The sequence below is a fragment of the Lytechinus variegatus genome, chromosome 15 (genome assembly GCF_018143015.1).
Source record: "Lytechinus variegatus isolate NC3 chromosome 15, Lvar_3.0, whole genome shotgun sequence".
In the NCBI taxonomy this organism is placed as follows: Eukaryota; Metazoa; Echinodermata; class Echinoidea; order Temnopleuroida; family Toxopneustidae; genus Lytechinus; species Lytechinus variegatus.
The window spans coordinates 13,354,791-13,377,011 of record NC_054754.1 but is presented as its reverse complement, the minus strand read 5'-3'; the positions used below and the strand labels follow the sequence as shown (position 1 = coordinate 13,377,011).

Below are 22,221 nucleotides of genomic sequence, written 5' to 3'. Positions count from 1 at the left end.
TCAGGACAGGATAACACATCATTGCATTGCTTTGAGTCTTGAATTTGACATCCAACATGTAACATGTACATATTAACAAATCAAGTAAAAGTACCTCTGGTAGAAGTAAATTTCATCTAATTCTTTATCCAAATTACCTCATGGCATGCCAAGTAGGCCTGGGACGAATACCCTTTCTGCCATTCGATTGTTTGCCAGAGAAAACATTCGATTAGTTCGATTAATCGAGATTCCTGGAATATCAGAAATCAGAAATCACGCACTCAAAAATTGACCTACTTCCATGACCTAGCGGTAGCTGCGCTTATTGATATGGGCTGATATGATGGGAGTGGAACTTGGAATAAATGCATTGTATACAAGGAACATGTACTTGTACTTGTACTGTGTTTGTCATTTATCCGCCCTCTATACACACAATGAACGAATAGCAAAGGACTTTGAGAACTGTGCGTGACCGCTATGGTGCATGGATGTTAGGCCTGGGACGATTGTCATTTTTACCATTCAATAATTTCCTGAAAAAATAATCGAATGATTCGATTGTTCGTCGGGAATCAGGTCTTTTAGGTCACAATAGTTGACCTACTTTATGGTGACCCCCCACCCCATGAATAAATCTCCATCAAAGTCACATGTTTAGAATAAATGAAAGTAGGACCTTTTTCCCCTTATGATATTTATATCAAAAGAAACTACATGAAATGAGATTAAAACTTTCAGTTTATTGTTCCAATGAAAATCCTTCCTAAATCCATGCTGGTACTCTGGTATTATGCATGCATCCCTCCAAGTGCCACACCCCTGCATATGAATGAATCAGCCCAGATCAGAGTTCAAAGTCCAAAGCCCAAAGATGTAAACAACTCATTCATGAACTATTCTTTGAGACTGACCCCAGGTGGAGCATTTCTTGAACAATTACATCCCTTGCCCACACCATGTCCCCGCCCCCACTTGTGGCACTGCCCACGATTCTACACATGTATTTCAAAAAAAATATTTTGCAAAATATTTAATTTGAAATACCTTTTAAAATTACGATTTTTTATCATTTGAACCTACATGTATAACTGGGTCTATTTTTGGAGACTAGTCGAGAAAGTACCGGTGAAGACTGGCACATGTTGGAATGTAGTTTTCATTGTGTGAGGGGGATAGAAAAAAGGTTGCATTATTGTTTTGAAACATGAAAGGAATTCTCCGGCTCCCACCCTTATCTTTCTCTCTCCCTCACACACACACAGATGGGGGAGGGGTCAATTTATTTCTGAAGTCATGACCTCTCCTGATAAGGGAACCACGTGCCTTCTTCTTTGTTTCCCCAAAAGTTTAATTGGCTATCCGAAGGTCCAATCAGCTCAAGTGAGCTTGGTTGTGTGTTTTCTTATTGTTTTGTGCACGCAGACAATGAACTCATTTTGTGTATCAAGGGCTCGTCCATTCTTATGCTGCAGCTTATAGCATGTAAAGCGCACTAGCTGCCGGCCGGCCGCTAGCGGTGTATAGCTAGCTCATCGTTCGGCGCGGCTTCAGACTAGACTGCATACATGCACTGGACGTTGCTGGTAAAGCTAAGATATTGGATACTTTTTGAGATCGGAGAAAAGTTTTCCTCGCTCAGAAAAAAAGGTGCAGACTTTCAAAAGGGGCACATTATATATCAGAAAAAGGGCACCACGGCCATATAAAAAGGGCACATTTTTAGTGGCCGTAACTTTTAGCAGAAAGAAGAAGGGCATGACGGCCAGTAATGGGGGCATCGACGGCCATGGCCGTCGATTATTTCGAGCTAGGCCTGTTAAAATATATGAATTTAAGTCAAAATTTCTATGTTTTTAGGCAAAAAATTGCATGTGCATTGATATCTTTCTGTTTTGTCATTAATATCAACAATAATGCAAAATATAAGCATTCTACAAGAAAGAGCTAGATAAATATTATATTAACGAGAACATAGATATGCTTCATGACAGTATTAATAATGTCTTAACTTGCTTAGCTACAGGGAAAATTCTCCCAAATGTATTCCTGATATTGCGATAAAATGACACCAAAAAAAAGCAATCTCCGTCACTAGTCACACTAGTGATACTGACTAAAATGCGCTTGCTGGTTGCCTTTCAAAAGAGTACAATAGACTCAATCGGTCTCATGCCTTGCCTTTGTTGGTGTGTAGCACGCTTAGCGTCGCGTTAGAAAATATATTACATAATTTGTATATGAGGCAAAAGGCGTTTTTTACATTAAAGCAACTGTTATGTTAATGAAACCTCTTAAAAGAGTTAGAGGAGGCATTGCTCTGCATGTCGCAAGCAATTACATTCGGGCACCTTAAAACATATCCCTCAAGAGCCTGTCGAAGGTACTCCACCCTTATCGATCCGAAGCTTGACTATTAAAATATCTTGCCTTTTGGAGCCCTCAATGTGGCAAAATGATGCTTCGGATAGGTAAAAAACAACATTTATTTTGTTGAAATCACTTAGAGACGGAAGAGTATAGGCTTTTCTCTATCAGCTACATTTAAAGAAGTGAGAGCACAGCAAAACTTACCCTCTCAGGATCAGGGGGCTGCCCCAAGTCACCCAGCCCCTTTTCGTATTTTGCCCATTTCTTGGAAAATTCGACACTTTGGAGTCACATTGATGAAAAGTGATTCTACTATGTAATGAAGCCATTTGTAGACATTCTTCTATCTGCTACATATAAAGAATTGCTGGAAAATCGAAACCACCCACGTCAGTGGGTTGCCGAAGACACCATCCCCTTTTTCAGTATTGTGCAATTTATGGAAAAATCTGCATTTGGAGCCCCCACTGAGGCTAAAGGGTGTTTCTGCTAAAAATCAATCCATTTTTATTTTCTTAAAACCAGATGGAGACGACAGAGTTGATGCCTTTCCTTGCTACCAGTTACATATAAAGAAGTGCTGGTACAGCAAAGCCTACCTCAGGGGCTCCTGAAATTACCCACCCCTTTTCTCTTAGATTACCTTTTAATTTGAAAATCTGCGAATTTGGAGCCCACATTGAGGAAAAAATTTGTTTCTCATATAGCAAACCACCAATACCACTTGGATAAAAAGTAGTATTTTTTCTATCTGCTTCATGTAACGAAGTGCTGGCACATTGAAGCCTACCCCCTCAGGGGGCGGCTGAAGTCACACAACCCCCCCCCCCCAATTTCGCATTTTAACAATTTATAGGAAAATCTGTCAATTTGGAGCCCCCATTGAGGCAAAAAGGCGTTTCTGCTATATCAATCCATTTCATTGCCTTAACCCATGCACTTGGAGACCGTAGAGTAACATCATGCTATCAGTTACTTATAAAGAGGTGCTGGTACAGCAAAGCCTACCCCCGTCAAGGGCTCCCGAAATTACCCAACCCTTTTCCGTATTTTACCTTTTTATTAGAAAATCTGCGACTTTGGAGCCCACATTGACTCGAGGTACAAAGATGTTTCTCCTAAATAGCAAACCACTTTCATTGTCTTAAAACCCCTTGGATGCAAAAAGTATAGTTATCTCTATCTGCTACATTATAACGAAGTGCTGGCACATCGAAGCCTTACCCCCTCAGTGCACGGCTTAAGTCACCCAACCCCTATTTCGTATAATGCCAATTTCTAGGAAAATTCACCATTTTAGGGCCTCATTGAGATCGACAAACGGCGATTCTGCTCTTGCAGAAAGTCACTTTTATTGTTTACGGTAACTCATGGGAGACACAAAGGTAGGATTTTGTCCACGTGCTCGCGCCTACCCCCGTCAGAGGCTGCCGACCCCCCCCCCCCCCACCTCACCCTTACCTATTTTTTCCCACTTTATCAGTTTATTGAATAATTCGCAGTTTTTGACCCCCTCGATCAGGCAAAATAGCATTCCATAATGAAGCCAATTTATTTTTTTTTGAAGTAACTTGAAGATGAAAGAATGGGCTTTCTTCTATCAGCTACATGCACAACGTGCTAGCGCATCGAAGCAACTCAATTGAAGTCCCGACCGGGGCTGAATTCACCCCACCTTTTTGCCTATTTTCCCTCTTTATTGGAAAATTCACAGTGTTTAGCCCCATTCTCTCTGCCTCAAGATGTAAATATTTTTAAACGCAAACTGAAAAAAAACTTTAACTTTGCAATATATACTCGTTGCAAACAGATCAGCTGAATAATACTCGACGTTTGCGTCATAATGTGTATATATCTCTTCTTAAAATTGCAATTTTAGTCCAAAAGTTTTGCGGCCTGCTGCTCGCCTTCTTTCTACTTAGTGCACAACGCCTACGGTCCCTCCTCCCCGCCCCCTCCCCCCTCTCTCCCTCTCTAAAACTACTTTCTCATATGCTCGATATCCATCAGTTAAGTTTTTGTAAATTGCACAAAAATTGTTTGTGATTCATTTAAAAAAAAATTATATACATTAACGACCCAATAATTGTAATTCTGTAATAAGTTAATTTTCAAGCTGCTTCGGCAAGACCCTCCGTTTTTACTTTTAAATACAAATTTAATATGAGGTAACTTTATCTATGAATTAAATCTATGATTATGTTATATTATCGATCTTGATGTACGTTTCATATTTATGTATTATGAAACGGAAATCATGAAATATCAAATCAAATCAAAGAAAAGAAAATTAAAGGACGAGAAAAGAAAAAGAGCAAAAAAAGAGTGGTAAATGCAGGATAATGTAAATTGTGTTTCTCGGCCTGTAATTCAATTATATAGGCCTATGTGTTGTCTCCTAAACTAGACTCCTATATAAATTGTCCCAATCAAAATCCCCCCCGGATAATACCGGGTACGGCAACTAAAATATTTTTTCCTCTACTTATACTGCCACCACTATGGGTAATTCGACTCGGTAAACAACAAAAGCTCATTTGAAAACCCTGGTTTATTAGCAAAATGATTTTGAAAGAAAATATTTACAAGCAAAAAAAAAAAAAAAAAAAAGGTCATCAGCCTAAATTTTAGGGGGGACAACACACGTTTCAAAGGGGGGCCACGTGAATTTAGGGGGGGACGCAGGAAAAAAAATTGACAAGCAAAAAAAAAAAAAAAAAAAAGGTTATAAAAAAAAATTTAGGGGGGGACCGTCCCCCCACCTAAAATTTAGGGGGGGACACGTCCCCCCCGCTTCCGCCGCCTATGATGGCAAGCCGTATTGATATATATTGTGATTTTGTGATATCACGATTTCGAATTACTGATATCACTAATTCGAATTACTGATATCACTAATTCGATTTAGTGATATCACTAATTCGATTTAGTGATATCACCAAATCGAATTAGTGATATCACTAATTCCCATATGTTTTTCACACAAATCCCTTTTTTGATATCAAGAAATAGAATTTGTGATATCACTAAATCGAATTAGTGATATCACTAAATCGAATTAGTGATATCACTAAATCGAATTAGTGATATCAGTAATTCGAATTAGTGATATCAGTAATTCAAATTCGTGATATCACAAAATCACAATATATATCAATACGGCTTGCCATACGACCGACTCTACTAGCGCCAGCGCTAGCGCGGTCGGCAAGCTCGCGGTGCGCTAGCGCTTGCTCTATTCAGTAAGTGGTAAAATGGCGGCAATTCGCTCAGAGTCAGGACAGGAAGCAAATGAAACTACGGGGGAAGTCATCTTCATATTGAGCGATAGTGACGAAGAACCTACCAAACCAAGCGCAAAGAATTCTCAGCAGACACACTATAAATTCTTATTTGATGAGGTAGGCCTATTGGTTTTATATTATTACTGATACATTTTGTTATAAAGTAAACAAAAGATGAAAAAAAAAACCCACACAAAACTCAATGTATGGGGCAATGTCATATTTGCCACCAGATCCAAAGCTTCGGTCTCCGTTATGTTGGTTGTTCAGCTGAACTCCGTTGGCTTCACTCACCAAATACAGAGACCGAAGTTCTAGCGCGATCTATACAGGGACTCAATGGCCATATGTTTATGTACTTAAGATCGGACAAAACGGGGAAGTGAATTTGCGTGACAGCCGAGGTAAGTCACTGTTTTTGTTCCTTTTAACTTGATTTTTCTCCGTTTTTTGGCAATTAATGCGAAGAGGTAATATTAATTTGCATTTTGGTCACAATAATTGTCAATTATTTTATTCAATAAAGACAAAAATTGAAGAGCCCCGACGGGGGGATTTTGCATTGCAAGTCCCCTAATGGTGCGTGCACGATAGCGAGCCGTCTGTGTACGAGGAGAAATAAAAAAAAAATGTTAAAAAACTCCTCGAAACAGACGGCTGCCAGCTGTCTAATTTGCCACCGGATCTTACGCAGTAGAGGCGCACGGCCGTGACGGCCAATGTGGGAGACTCTCCAGTCTCCAATATAAGGGAGACAATCTCCCATATTAGAGACTTGCTTTGCAAAAGAACAATAGAAACAACACCAACAAAAGCATGATTTTTTCCACCAAAACTTGTGGCATTATTGTGATAAATGTTGTGTACTTACAATAGGTAAAAGAAATGATGATTTCAATGACAATGAGATGACACATGATAATGCCTCACATAATCTATCACAAGTTGAAACTAGTAAAGATTTAGGAGTGATTGTTGATAATTATACAAAGCTTAGTTTTGACCAGCACTTTCAGTCAAAGATAAAGCCAATACTAGGCTAATGTAATGAATCTTATTAGGAGAACATTTGTTTATCTTCAAGGCAAGGAGAACTCTATAGACCAAAAGCTTCAGTCTCTGTATTTTGGTTGTTCCGCTGAACTGCGTTGGCTCCACTCACCATACATAGACTGAAAAGCTGCGGGGTCCGTGGCTACAGACAACGTATAGTGAACTAGCGTTTTATAGATCGCGATTTAAAACTGTTTTTTGAGTGAAAATTATGACATACATTATCAGGGAAATACAAACAATTTAAGTAATTGCATACCTTGGACCGGAGATATAAAAAAAATCCACTGGATGATTGAGAAATCTGTCATCTAAGCCATTTTCTCCTGACCTGACGGTTTATCTTACAAGTTGCCATCTTGAATGACGTCATTATCGCTAATGTCTCGATATATCGCGATTATAACTATTATCGTTTGTCTTCGTGAGTGTATCTTATCGTATTATTGCCTTGCTGGTGGAATGCAATATCGATATCACATTCGTACATTGTTGACGCCCTCTCCGTTCGTTTGTAAATATTTCATAGTTTGGCTGCCATTTCGACCTGTTTTCCTGGGTCGTACTCAACTAAACATCGGTAAAGTATCATTTTCATGCATTTTCATCTATATCGTTTAAATAATCTGAAAATAGAAGAATCAAATATTTTCCATATTTAGTTTTCACATCCTTAGATTGTAACTTCGATGTGAAATATTACACCAAAGTTTGGACTCTGGTCGGACAAAGGTGCTGGTGTTATAACGAATGAGAGCCCACACGGACACTTTACCGTCGGTAAATGGGGATTACAGTAAAATGTCAGAAATTGTTGAATAAATCCCCAGAAACGACGGTTATTCCTGTCTAGGAGAACTCTTGCTCCTCTAGGAGAACTCTTGCTCCTATACAAAGCATTGATTAGACCTCATTTGGAGTATGCCCATGCAGTATTGAGTCCATACTTAAAGAAACATATTCAAGCAATAGAAAATGTACAAAGAAGGGCCACTAAGTTGGTACCTGAGGTTAAGAACCTCCCATATGTAGGTATATTACATGATTTTTTTTTTAAATACAGACAAATTATACATCACTTGAAAGGTTTTTTCAAGGCAAATTCAATGGTGAAGACCAAATTACAATTGGAGCACCATAACTGAAGATATATGGCCTCTTAAAGGGACGCTATACGCAGAACTTTTCTGCCACCCAAGACAAGTACCCATTGGGTGGCAGATCTACAGGTACTTGTAGATCTAAGAAACTTCCATACTTTTTTTTCATGTAGGTTACTAAGTTAATTTGACTAAAATGCAACACAAGAGGAGATCTTGTAGAGCATGGCTGTGTTACCTTCATATTTTTCTTATTCAAACAGCTTCTATTTGTGGAAATATAGTATACAAGAAGAAAGATAACAAATTAGAATAAGACAAGAGAAGTGCATGGGACGCTTTGCGTTGTTAAAAAAAATTAATCAACTCTTGGGGGTCTCATTCCTCAACAGACTTTAATCAGAAAATAAAAATGAATGTCCCACTATACTTCCCGGTATCTGTAAGATTTATATCATTCAAAAGTAGAAAATTAAGTTTTGCAAGTAATTTTTTTTTTCTTTCTGTTCGTCCATGTTCACTCTGTATTCTGTATAATTACCATGATGTCTCAAACTTGTTTGCAGATCCGAGAATGCGAGATCAGACAGCTGGAGCTGCAACAGTAGCTAGAAATGTACTCCACTGCTTAGAATTATAGAATATTTTAAATATATTGGAATATATAAAGTTAAAAAGCAAGTCTCTGACATTATCTGAATTTCTACTACATTTAAAATCACATTTACAAAATAATCTCCCTCCTAGTAAACATAATAAAACAGGGACCCATTATTGTGTTCATCATGTGAATTGATGAGACAGCTTATTGATATGATGACACAAAACAACAGAATATAGATATAGTCATGTATCTATTCATTTTAATACCAGTACCAGGCAGCAGTCAATGCATGGTCTGCGCCTGTACACCATGAAAAAAAATGAGACTGGAATTAAACATGCTTTAATTCCCGCCTGTTTTTTTTCTTGAAATATTAAGTTGAAATTATCATTAATTTATCATCAATACACATAATTCATGCAGAAATCAAATGCACAACTTATCACCTACAACTAATTTCAATGGGTTTAACAATAACATACATGCATCAAGTACCACACCCACGGCCACCACGCCCACTCACTCCTTTCGGTCAGCCATGGCACCAAAATCACACTCTAGGCGGCACAACATGGGCTTGCATTCGCCTCTTGCGCAGCTATGCGACACATTCTTATATATCAAAATTAGATTTTCTGATACAAATACACTTCAAAGAATTAATTTATATCTGATATTTGACTGTTCCCTGGGAAATTTTCTGTTTATACGGCTTTGAAGTAAGAAAATAGAAACATGATTTACCTTAAGTGTCCAAAAAACTCCTTTTTGTAACGAAAAACATTGCCGACATTGAACTGAAATCGTCACTAACTTGTAGAAGAAAGTCTGCCGATTTTAATGATACATTACACATGGTTATTTGATGCACCTAGAGGGCGTCGACAAGTAAAAGTAACTTGCAAGATTAACCCGGTTCTGGAGTCATATTTTCCAAAATGGCGACTTCCATCGTGTGATGACAGACAGGTGGTGCTCTCGAAAACGGCCTTAAAAACATTTTGGCGATGCAAATGTGAGTAAATTGACTAGAAATAAGAAGTTTAGATATAATAGAAAAAGATCGTAACATTTTATGAAAAAAGGATTTGAAATGTTGATACACTGGCTCAATGAATTTTGCCCATTTTGTGTGTTGGCAGAATAGGAAATGTGTTAAACGCAAAACCGTTGCGATTGCTACCATATGAACAAAGATTGATTCAACTAAAACTTCCTACATTAGCTTATCGCCGTGCACGAGGAGACATGATCGAAACATTCAAGTTATTTCACCGGTATGACCAGGAAGTAGTGCCAGATTTGGGACAGGTGCAGGGGCCTACCAGGGGTCATGATAAAAAATTGTACATTCCGAGGTCAGTAACTGAGAAACGTAAGAATTCCTTTTACATAAGAATGAGGAAACCTTGGAATAGCCTAAGTAATGAATTAGTAAATGCACCCAGTGTCCACAGCTTCGAGAATGGATTGGATAAGTATTGGAGATGTGAAGTTCAAGTTTGATGCTGACCCACCAGGACATGACCTGGCCAACCTAAAAAGGAGACAGAATTTGGAACTGAATATATATTCAGAAGCATCCATAGGTATCTATAGGTATAGGTGATCCAAGTCCCCGGTGACTCGGATCCACGGACAATTTTTCACAACGTAAAACATTTCCTACCTGTTTCTACCAACCTACCTCCGGTTGTGTGTGACTTGTCTCTTTTCAGTCTCAACCAAAGATTGTAGAGCGCCGCATACGCGGCGTTCTACAAATAATCTTTGATCTTTACTTTATTGGCGTAATAAATCAGAATTGTATCTGCTCCTTTTCAATCTCTATTGCTTTAGTTCGTAAATTAGTACATTTCATATAAATAAATCATGATTGTATTCATCTTTTTATGTTTCTCACTATGAAATCTGCTTTATTTCGTTTACATTTTTACTTAATAAATCGGCCCCAAGTATATCCCTCTTCAGTCTCAATTGCTTTATTTCGTTGATTCCTAATTTACTAAATAAATCAGAATTGAATCTTCTTTTCAATCTCTATTGCTTTATTTCGTAAACTAGCACTTTTCATATAAAAAAATCATGACTATATTCATCTTTTTTTTATATTTCTCACTAAAAAATTTGCTTTATTTTGTCTGTGTTTTTACTAAATAAATCAATAGGCCCTATATCCCTCTTCAGTCTCCATTGGTTTATTTCGTCTATTCATGATTTACTAAATAAATCAGAATTGCATCTATTTCTTTTCAATCTCCATTGCTTAATTTCGTAAACTAGTACTTTTCATATACATAAATCAGGATTATATTCATCTTTTTATGTTTCTCACACTATCAAATTTGCTTTATTTCGTTTACATTTTTACTAAATAAATCGGCCCCGAGTATATCCCTCTTCAGGCATTGCTTTATTTCGTTTATCCCTAATTTTACTAAATAAATCAGAATTGCATTGACTTCTTTTCAGTACTATATAGCTTCATTTTGTCGTACTTTTTATTTATGCTATATATGTTTGTCATGATTATGCTTTATTTCGTCTATCACGTTTTTACTAAATAAATCAAATTGCATATCTCCCTCTGAACTGTCTCCATTGCTTTATGTCGTCAGGGAAAAAGAATGTCTGTATAATTACTCCTCGTGATTCAAGTCCCCCTTCATCCGAATTAAACTACTAAGTCACTTGTTTCCTATTTTCGATGATGAATTATTAAGATCAATAGGAATTAAAACAGTATATACTACTCCTCGTGATCCAAGTCCCCTCTCCTAAAAATACAAAACGGCAATTAACCCGTTGATATTCATCTTCCCCTCATTTCCCTCCTCTTCAAAACCACTCTGCCACTTTTAGACAGTTTAATAGACATGATTAATTAATATTTTCGATAAGAAGAATCATTAAAATCAATGAAAATCACATTAAAAACACTATTTAACTGTCTAAATACTCCTCGTGATCCGAGTCCCCTTCCCGTGTTGAGTTTGTCAAATTTCCCATAGGAGGGGACTTGAATAACGAGGATTACTTTTACTCGTGATCCAAGTCCCCTCTCCTAAAATTACAAAAAGGCAATTAACCCGTTGATATTCATCTACCCCTCATTTCCCTCCTCTTCAAAACCACTCTGCCAATTTTAGACAGTTTAATAGACATGATTAATGAGTATTTTTTATAATAAGAATCATTAAAATCAATGAAAATCACATTAAAAACACTATTTAACTGTCTAAATACTCCTCATGATCCGAGTCCCCTTCCCGTGTTGAGTTCGTCCAATTTCCCATAGGAGGGGACTTGGATAACGAGGAGTACTATTACTCGTGATCCAAGTCCCCTCTCCTAAAAATACAAAACGGCAATTAACCCGTTGATATTCATCTACCCCTCATTTCCCTCCTCTTCAAAACCACTCTGCCACTTTTAGAAAGTTTAAAAGACATGATTAATGAGTATTTTCGATAATAATCATTAAAATCAATGAAAATCACATTAAAAACACTATTTAACTGTCTAAATACTACTCGTGATCCAAGTCCCCTCTCCTAAAAATAAAAAACGGCAATTAACCCGTGGATATTCATCTACCCCTCATTTCCCTCCTCTTCAAAACCACTCTGCCACTTTTAGACAGTTTAATAGACATGATTAATGAATATTTTTGATAACAAGAATCATTTAAATCAATGAAAATCACATTAAAAACACTATTCAACTGTCTAAATACTCCTCGTGATCCGAGTCCCCTTCCCATGTTGAGTTCGTCCAATTTCCCATAGGAGGGGACTTGGATGTCGAGGAGTACTATTACTCGTGATCCAAGTCCCCTCTCCTAAAAATAAAAAACGGCAATTAACCCGTGGATATTCATCTACCCCTCATTTCCCTCCTCTTCAAAACCACTTTGCCACTTTTAGAATGTTTAATAGACATGATTAATGAATATTTTTGATAATAAGAATTGTTAAAATCAATGAAAATCACATTAAAAACACTATTTAACTGTCTAAATACTCCTCGTAATCCGAGTCCCTTCCCGTGTTGAGTTCGTCCTATTTCCCATAGGAGGGGACTTGGATAACGACTAATAGTACTCCTCGTTATCCAAGTCCCCTCCTATGGGAAATTGGGCAAACTCAACACGGGAAGGGGACTCGGATCACGAGGAGTATTTAGACAGTTAAATAGTGTTTTAAGTGTGAATAATTTTGTTTTATTTAGTGTTTTGATCATAGTTTCATCAACTTGGAAGAATATACCGCCACAGGAGAGAAAAGAAGACTATTTTTGTCATTTGAAAAAGTGTCCGAGTCAGTTGTTATTGTGTCAATGGGAAAACGTGTGGTGGAAGGAAGTCCCCACTCAGTGAGATGCTTCGCACCGTTTCGCATCGCGAACAATAGATTTCTTTTGAAAATCTTCCAACCGTGGATTCTATTGAAAGATAGTTGAGGTGTGTCTCAAGTTTGTCCCCAGTGACTTGGATGACGATAAGGCCAAACTTGTCCCACTGCGGTCAGAAGCCCATGATTTTTTTTTGTATATGGATGACAACAAAAATATAAAAACAAAAGTAGAAAAAGTCTACTACTAGGCCTAGATCTAGACAGTGAATTTTAAAGTAGACGGTGAAAAGGGGTAATTTTTCATGAGAAATCTGCTTATCACATTTTTATTTACCGCCAAAGTAATCCTTTTGAAGCAAATGTAAACAAAGAAAATTGGCCTCCCAAACTGGAGACTGTCTCTGAAATTGGATACCCAAATTCTTCATAGAAAGAAGTCTGATAATTAGAGATAATCTCTCTCTTGGGAGACAGTCTCCAATATTGGCCGTGCGCCTCTACTGTGTACCTCGAGCTCGAGAGGCTTGATCTTGCCTCGGCTCGGGCGCACTTGGCTTACCAGGCAAGAGAATCTTGGCAACACGCCTACCTTTATTCAGTTGTGTGTTGAGAAACTCTGAGTCTAAACAGGTGTGGGTTTCTCCGTTCACACGCCAACCAAGTCCTCTAACTAATATGGCCTAAATCTAGGTCTAACTTCTTTGATTATTAACATGATCCAGACAACAAAAAAAAGCTTCAGTCTCTGTTTTAGAGTCAGACTGTAGTGTTATGTTGGTTGTTCCACTGAAGTGTTGGCTCCACTCATCAAATACACTCAGAGTCAGAGACAGAACTTTGTAGCTTGATCTATAAGTTGCAAAGACCCAATGGCCATATATGTGTTAAGTTCAGATAAAACAGGGAAGTGAAGTTGCGCGACGGCCAAAGTAAGTCACTTTTTTCCCCGTTTTAAGTTTATTTTTCCCCATTTTGGTACATTTCAGGCCAAAATGGAATAATAATCATGAAAATATTTATTTTGGTACAGTTCTTTTTATATATATTTTATGAAATAAAGACAAAAATAGATGAGCCCCGAGGGATTTGGCATTGTTAACCCTGGCTGCACGATAGCGAGCCGTCTGTGTACGAGGAGAAATTAAAAAAAAATTAAAATGTTTAAAATCTCCTGGAAATGGATGGCTGCCAGCTGTCTAGATTAATCCACGAGTTATATGTACAAAATACTACTATCGGTACTCTTCCTTTCTTGAAAAATATGGTGATTTTAAGTTTTCATCCCTCTTCTGCTGGCCAACTCTCACGACAACTGTTGTCGCATTATTAGGGTTGTGTACATGCAAATCAAAGCCCCCCCCCCCGAGCGAATCACCTGACGCTTGCGATGTTGTTTAAGGCGCGTACCGTACGTTCAGATATGACTATTTACATGTACGCGAGTCTCTAGGCTTATTGCCCTAGGCTTTTAGGCTTTCTTTTTGTTATAATTTTATAGTGACGCTTGATCTGTGCAGGGCATAACGGATATATACAAGAGGGGGCCCAGCACATGCTGCATGTGGAAAATAAAAGTTACGTATTGTAAGTCCAGAGTGAGTAAAAGTGAGCAAGAAAAAGACTTTTCATGAGAATCCAACTTTGAGGTAGATTTTGACAATAATCTTTTTTATTCTTGGTTGCAGAACATTTTTCGCCATGGGCCAAAGCCTCGTCACCCCCGCTTTGCTAGGGGTCCTGGGCCCTGTGGATATTAATTAATCCAATTTAAACTGTATAGAAGGTCGCTTTTTAATCAAATCAAGGGGGACATGTATTTGAAAAAAAAAAATTTAAGTTGCCAGAGAGTGAAGCAAGCCAGGAAAAAATGGCTTTCGAGATGAAATTCTAATTAAGGCCAAGTAAAGAAAGAAAGCAGTTGATTGTCCTCACGCGCATCTATTTTGGCCGTCCCATTAAATTTTTAACATTTTCAAAAATTGCTGAAAAAATATCAAAAAGTGATGTTTCTCGTCTGCTCCCACTTCCCTTTTTGATTGCTGCATCAATTTTATTGATATTTACTATTTTTATGGCCGCTGAAAAGGGACAAAAAGTCACAAGATAGGTGAGCAATTTGCTCTCATGTGCTCTGGGATCTCATTCGCAACTTCCTAAAACAATTGCAAAGTCAGATATCGCCGTAACTGCGATAAAGAAAAAAATCTGATTTGTTTTTTTTTGTAATTTTGAAGATAAGATCATAATTTAGCAAGAAAATAAATTTTTCAAACTGAGAAAAAATCACAGATTTCTTCATTTTTAGTGCATTTTCTAGGACATTGCTTCCTGAATCTGAATTAATTCGTCGCTTGCTTTGGAAAAATGGCGCCGACAAATCAATTTTAATGACGTAACTTGTATTTCAGCGGGGTTTTGGTGAGTGATAGCACCTGTACATTGATGTGTGTTGCATTGATTGACTTTGGTGTGCATGTGTGCTGCGGTGATGTGATTGACTGCGGCTGGCGCGACATGTGAATTTGTGAAGTGAACATTTTTCTGGCGAGTTTTCTAATGTTAGCTATCCAGCAGCAATGCATTGGATATTCAAAAAATAATTTCAAGTAAGTTATTTATTATCAAGAAATTGAATATCATTAATAAAATTCCAGTAAGTACCAATTCTGTTCAATTTTTGATAAACTTCATCATTCCTTGAACTATTCAATTTGATGGACAATTGTAAAAATGTAAATTAGTGTATAGTCTGGATCTAACAAATATTGAAATAAACATTAAGTGAACAATTAAAGGTCAAGTCCACCCCAGAAAAATGTTAATTTGAATAAATAGAGAAAAATCAAACCAGCAAACTGCTGAAAATTTCATCGAAATCGGATGTAAAATAAGAAAGTTTGCTTGTATTTCACAAAACAGTGATATGCACAATTCAGTGACATGCAAATGAGAAAGTAGATGATGTCCCTCACTCACTTTTTCTTTTGTTTTTTATTGTTTGAATTATACAATGTCTCATTTTTTTTTTAGATTTGACAAGAAGGACCAACTTGAATGAATCATATAGTACTGAACAATGCTAATTCCACATGTTCAGGGAGGAATTAATTGTTGTTTCAATTGACAATGAGAGGAAAAGTAGAATGTTCCCTATTTCATATAATAGATTACAAAAGAAATAGTAAGTGGATGATGTCATCAGTCTCATTTGTGTGCCCACCGGGGTGTTAAAACTGAAATTAAGCAAAACTTTAAAATATCAAAACTTTCTTATTTTACATCTGATGTTGATGAAATTTTCAGTGTTGTGATTGTTCGATTTTTCTCTTTAAAAAAGCAAATAGTAAGGACTTGCTAACTCTTGACACAAATGTGTCAAGACTTGTCGCCATCACAGTATCCTCTGGGAGTCGCTTCTTTGTGGTGTGTGGCAGAAATGATGACTCCCTGTATTTGTTCTGCAGTTGTCATGAGCTGGAGTTTCCTGCAGTGGGCACGTCTTGGGCGATATGGTAATGGGATGAGTTTTGACCTTATGGTTGGACAGTGAGTTAGGCTATTGTGGATCTGATACATCATTGACAGACGTGATATTTTCCTTTGTTGCTCCAGGGACTGCCAAACTAAGTTGTTAATCATTCGGCTTGCACTTGATGTCTGCTGGTACTTGTATAGCACAAAATGAGCAGGCCGTCTCTGTGTAGACGCTATCTTGTCAATATGCTTTTGGGTGAAGGGATCCCAGACACAGGAGGCATATTCCAGTACAGGATGAAGAAATGCTTGGTATGCCTTTATGGTGGAGCTGATCCGAAGCTGATTTTAAGATTTCTTCTGAGGAATGCGAGGGTCTTGCTTGCTTAATTACGAATTTTTTAAAGTTGAAGCGGCAGAACATATTTTTTTATTTTTAGGAAACTGCTAACAACTGCTAAATACTAATATTCAGGTTTATTGTAAAAGAAATCATTCAAGTCAATTTGCATCTTTTTTCCCATTCAGTCAGAGCATTGCAGGTCGATGTTTTGAAGCAGTCAAAGAGTTCCAACTAATGTATGGCCCAAAGAACATCTATAAGTTTAAACAAACAAAGAATAAATGCAGTTTCTCTAACATTTGATCTTCAGTCCTTGGCTTGAAAATGAAAAAATAATGTTTCTCTCTGGAGAATATGAGCCTCAGAATCATGGAATTCTTCCAAAGAAACTGATCCTCATTCCACAAAAGCTTTGAATAAGAACACCAACTATGCAGCATTAGCTGTACCAATAAAGTTCATCAACTTGGTTTGAACCAGTCAGTAGGAGCTTTCTACAGTCTACATCAGAGGATGTAGACACAGCAGTAACTGTCAGCATCTTCATGACGTTAATATTTTCTATAAATTCTATTTTGACTTGATTTAATTGTGAAATAGAAAGCTAAGAATTATTTTAGTAGTGAAATGTATGATTTTAAAATTTATGTTATGTAAAGGATTATATTTTTGGTGTGTGCGCTTTGTTTTAAAAAATACAATTTAAATGAAAAAAATCCTGTTTATTGTAAGCACATCAGGAATTTTTCATGAGGGAGACTAATTGAAATAACCCAAATTAAAAATTTTCCTTTGTCTTTTTTCTCAGATTTTCTTATTTAATATCCTTTGAATCTGATTGAAATTAATTTATGCAGGTTTCTGACTTTGATTCGAATCATTGATCTCATGTTCTGCTAAATATATTGCACTGAAAAGGGTCAAGGGCACCCGCAGACTTGAGTGATAAGGTCATAGAGTTGACTGACTTTATTGAAGGTAGAGGTTATTTTGTGAGGAACCTGCTTGTCAAAACTCTATTTTGCATCTCCTTTCCAAAATGTTGTGCTTCTGCAAATGGGAGATTGCCTCAAAAATCAAGCTCCAAATCTTACTTACTCATTAAACTTTTCTATATATTAACCGTTTTAACCCTGAATTAATTGGGACGGCCGTGACCCTCACCCTGAAGTATTTTGGCATTTTCTGCAAAATGAAAGAACATACAACATATGAAATAAATGATTCAAGCCCAGCCATGTCAGCGGCACCTCATTCTGCTGGTATTTGGCCGAGCACGGCTGATGTTGTTTAGCTTCCCATACTAACGATAATCTAAAATTTTGTCTCAAAATCACTGCTTTGACGGAAGTAAAATTCCAAATAGCTCACGGCATGGTCCGTATATGCCTCGCCGTGTATTATCGCACGAGTCTGTTTGGTAGAGTGGTATATTTTGGTCATTTTTATGCTAAAGCCTTATAAATAAAAGCCAATTATCAACAAATTCATAAACTGAAGTTATCAACTGAATATCTCTAAGGTTTCGTCCCTTTTAAAGGCCACCCGATATCTTAAAACCATTGCTTTTCGAATCACATGATTTGAAGCCAGTATTCCGGCTTTTGGGTTCAAAGGGATAATGATGGCAATGATTTGCTCTGTGCCTCAATTGTCCTGGGTAATATGGGAAATGTCAAGAGAAATTTCTTTCTTTATTTAAAATTATCCTGACTAAACAAGATCCAGCATCCATTTTACCAGGTCTTTAAACACTGAATTTTCTTTTCTTTCCAGTTTGTAACCTGCTCCAACAACCTTCTGACGAAGATCAGAGACAAAGCTACAACAGAGAAGATCAGGAAACATCTGATTAAAGGGTTCAAGGCTGCCAGAGAAGACTACCTCTCATCGGAGGAGTTCACAAATACAGTTCGACAACATCTTGGAGAACTTCAGAAGCCAGACATAAAAGACCAGGCCATCTTCTCTGTTGTGCATGATGTAGTGATCCATCTAAAAAATGCTTCCAACAAGCCTAAAAAGTCAAAAGAGAACAAAACAGGAGTGGGGGATTCAGGGAAACATGAAGATAAACTTTTGAGTAATGGGGGCATTGAGACGGACGATGCGAAGACAGCTGGGACAGATCCAAGGACTAATGGCCCAGATGAATCTGATCCACAGGGGACGAAAGATGTGAATTCTGGCATTCTATCAGGAGATATCAAGAAAGAAGTAGTTTCTACCAGGAGAGATGTTGACCCTGGCAACATAGCTGGGGGTTCTAGTGAGGTAGCAAAATTTAATGATGCTAATAAATCATCAAACACTTCTGTCCTGGAGAAACCATCATGCAGCAAAGATAAAAGTGAAGAGGAGGAAAAAGGTGATGAAGATAAAGGAAAGAAACGCAAAATCAGGAGAATGGAAAAACTGATGGGAAGGTTAAATAGAGAGATCCGAAGGTACAGTGAGAAAGAATTGAGCCTCGAGGAAATGGGCAGAGACGATTCATCTCATATGATCGAGCATAAACTTAGAAAGAGATTTGTAGAAGCATGGCAGAAGTGGTGTAAGCTGAAAGGCTATGAGGCAAAAACAGGGCGTGGTGTAGAAAAGAAAGTAAACTTTAAGGGTACAAGGTACCCAGAAATCAACAAGAGAATCTGTAAATTAGTAAAGGGTAATAAATTTCCAGATTTCCACGATGTATACCATGTTATCAGGAAGACAAATACAAGGGATAAATTAGGGATCCATGAATTTGATCTGCGCCCGTTGGCTACCGAAGTCTTCAAAGATGTTGGTGAAATGCTGAGTAAACGTAGGATCAATGACTACATGTGCAATGCTGGGTATGCATCTTTCTTTGATGCGCCCGATGATCCTGCAAATGAGAATCCAGAATTGAGGACAAGGTTGGAAGATAATGCCATCAAGGGGAGGGAGATGATGGACAGCGTCCTGGAGAAGTATACGCTTAAGGCAAGAGAGGTGCACAAACCAGGTGTTGAACCAGAGTTTGATAGAACAAGTGAACCAGAGGTTGCACCAGATGAAAGTGAAGATGACTTTGAAGATGGTGATTGGGTTGAGTATGTTTCTGATTCAGATGAAAGCCAATCTGAATCAGGAGCAGTTAAAAGTCCAGAGATGGAATCAAAAGGGATGGAAACATGTCCAGACAAAGCAGATGAAAACCAAATTGAAGGTTCTAAGAAACGTCCCATTGAAAGGGAATCACTCTCAGATGACAATTCAAAAAAGGTAAAGCTTTCCAGCAATGACGCTGAAAAGACAGATGTAATTTCAAACGGAACACCTCAAAGCAATACAGAGGTAAAAGTGGCCCATGTATCTAAGGCTCCAGAAACCATGCATCCTCAGGGAAATGTGAAAGCAGAAACAGTGAAACCTTTTCCTTCAAAGCCTCATTTTGATCCCACCAAGAACGGTATCCCATCAACCAGCTCTTGTCAGGTTAGGCTAGTGAAGACAAATCCTGTGCAACTTTGCAACCACAAGATCAACACTCTTCAAGCCTTTCAGAATTCTTCCTCCAAGCCTGAAAGCGCAAATAGCAGTATCCCAACAACAGGCACAAGCCTTATTAAGCCTGTGAAGACACAGCCAGTGCAACTTTGTACTTCCAGGAGTAAACCTGCTCCCAACCAACCACAACCAGTATCCTTTGCAAGTGGCTCAAAGACTCTGGCATGTAGCTCAAACAATATTGTAAGAACGCAAGTAAGAAAGATTGCGATTCCAGTAGCTGAAGTGAAACAAGAAATAGCAATTATCAAAAGGGCACCAGTAGATGTGGGTTCTTCAAGAAGTGCAAGTTTGTCCAACAATGGTCCACCCCGTAGAAAGATTGCGATTCCAGTAGCTGAAGTGAAACAAGAATTAACAATTAACACAAGGGCACCAGTAGGTGAGGGTTCTTCAAGAAGTGCAAGTTTGTCCAACAATGGTCCATCCCGTAGAATTCAGCTGACCTCGCTAGACTCAAGATCACAGCTGATTTCACTTTCCAGATCACTGCCTCCTAGTAAGGTGCACACTAATGGCACTGTAGTGACACCCACTCGAATTGACTTACCAGTGCGTAAAACAAATGCTGCTATCAGTGCCACTCAAAAAGTTGGTCCTTCCCTCAGTCGTTCAATTTCAGTAAAGACTCAAAACAAGCAATCAAATGGACCTAAAGCAATTTACAAGGAAGATGAGGATGGTTGTATTGTTATCGAGTAGTGACTACCGTAATGGCAGTCCAAGCATTTCAGAAGGCCATCATGATATAAAGCGTGTATATAAGGCTATAGGGGATAATAGAGATATATTAAAGGGATGAAACCTTTGGAACAAATAGGCTTGTGTCGAAACAGAAAAATCAAAGAATAAGAACAAAGAAAGTTTGAGAAAAATCAGACAAATAATGAGAAAGTTATGAGCATTTGAATATTGCAATCACTAATGCTATGGAGATCCTCCCATTGGCAATGCGACAAGGATGTGTGATGTCACATGTGAACAGCTTTCCCTTTGATGGACTATGAAATACCTTCAAAATGTCTCTATTTGCTTTTTTATGGTGATGCAAACTCTTTATCCATGATGTATTCTTTAAAAAAACTGTATTACATCATGCCCTCCATATACATGTAGAAAGAACACATAATCTACTGATAGATGTGATAAAAGAGGCAGTTTAAGTGAAATATATACAAATGTTATGGGAAGAGTTGTTCACAAGTGACATCACACATCTTTGTCACATTGCCAATTTGAGGATCTCCATAGCATTAGTGATCACAAGATTCAAATGCTCATAACTTTCTCATTATATGTCCGATTTTTCTCAAACTTTCGTTGATCTGTTTCTTTGATTTGTCTGTTTTCACACAAGCTATCTTGTTCCAAAGGTTTCATTCTCCTTTAATGTGAACAAAGCAATATTAGAGATTGTTACTTTTAATGTCTGTTTCCTTAACAATAATGAAAAAAATTATAACTCTAAAAACTAAGTCCCCCATAAACTTAACTTTTCAGCTAAAATGCCTTAGAGCAAAACTACATGCATGAGTAAAAGGCAAAATTGTCACATACATGTATAGTCATTTTTTTTTTTTGGGGGGGAGTTACATTTGAATCAGTATGATTGTTCGTCATTAATTATAAGACCCATTCACGTCTAATCATGCGTATAATCTCAGCGAAGGCTGCAGCTATTGTCTGCTTTCTTGAGTCTGATGATGTGTACACAAATCATTTTCAGCAATATATATGCGAAAGACTACAAACAGGGGCTGCAAAGTAGGCACCGCCTATACATCCCTGTCTTGGTTTGGTGTATCTCTTTTATCTGCTAATGTCTGGTGGCAGATTTTCGCATGAAAAACCCATAATGAATCCAGGGGCCCGTCTTACAAAGAGTTGCGATTGATCCAATTGATCGCAACTATGGATGGCCAGCAAGGTCAACATCTATTATGCATGTTCGAAATATTTTCTAGCTTCGATGTATATTCATGCACTGTTTTCTTGAAAATTCAGTGTGCTTCTCTTTGCTTACAAAGGACATTGCGCAAATTTCCTGTTGAAAAAATTATGACACTGATGGATTTCCATAGAGTTACGATTGATTGGTACAATTGTAAATCTTTGTAAGACG

General features: G+C 37.7%; 1 protein-coding gene across 1 annotated transcript; it reads left to right on the top strand.

Moving 5' to 3' along the window:
* The first annotated feature begins 5,529 nt into the window (after positions 1–5,529).
* Positions 5,530–20,966, top strand: LOC121428599 (death domain-associated protein 6-like). Its single transcript, XM_041625356.1, has 2 exons — positions 5,530–5,753; positions 18,342–20,966. The coding sequence occupies exons 1-2, from the start codon at positions 5,607–5,609 to the stop codon at positions 20,799–20,801; spliced, it is 2,607 nt and encodes an 868-aa protein (XP_041481290.1). The 5' UTR covers positions 5,530–5,606; the 3' UTR covers positions 20,802–20,966.
* The last annotated feature ends 1,255 nt before the right edge of the window (positions 20,967–22,221 follow it).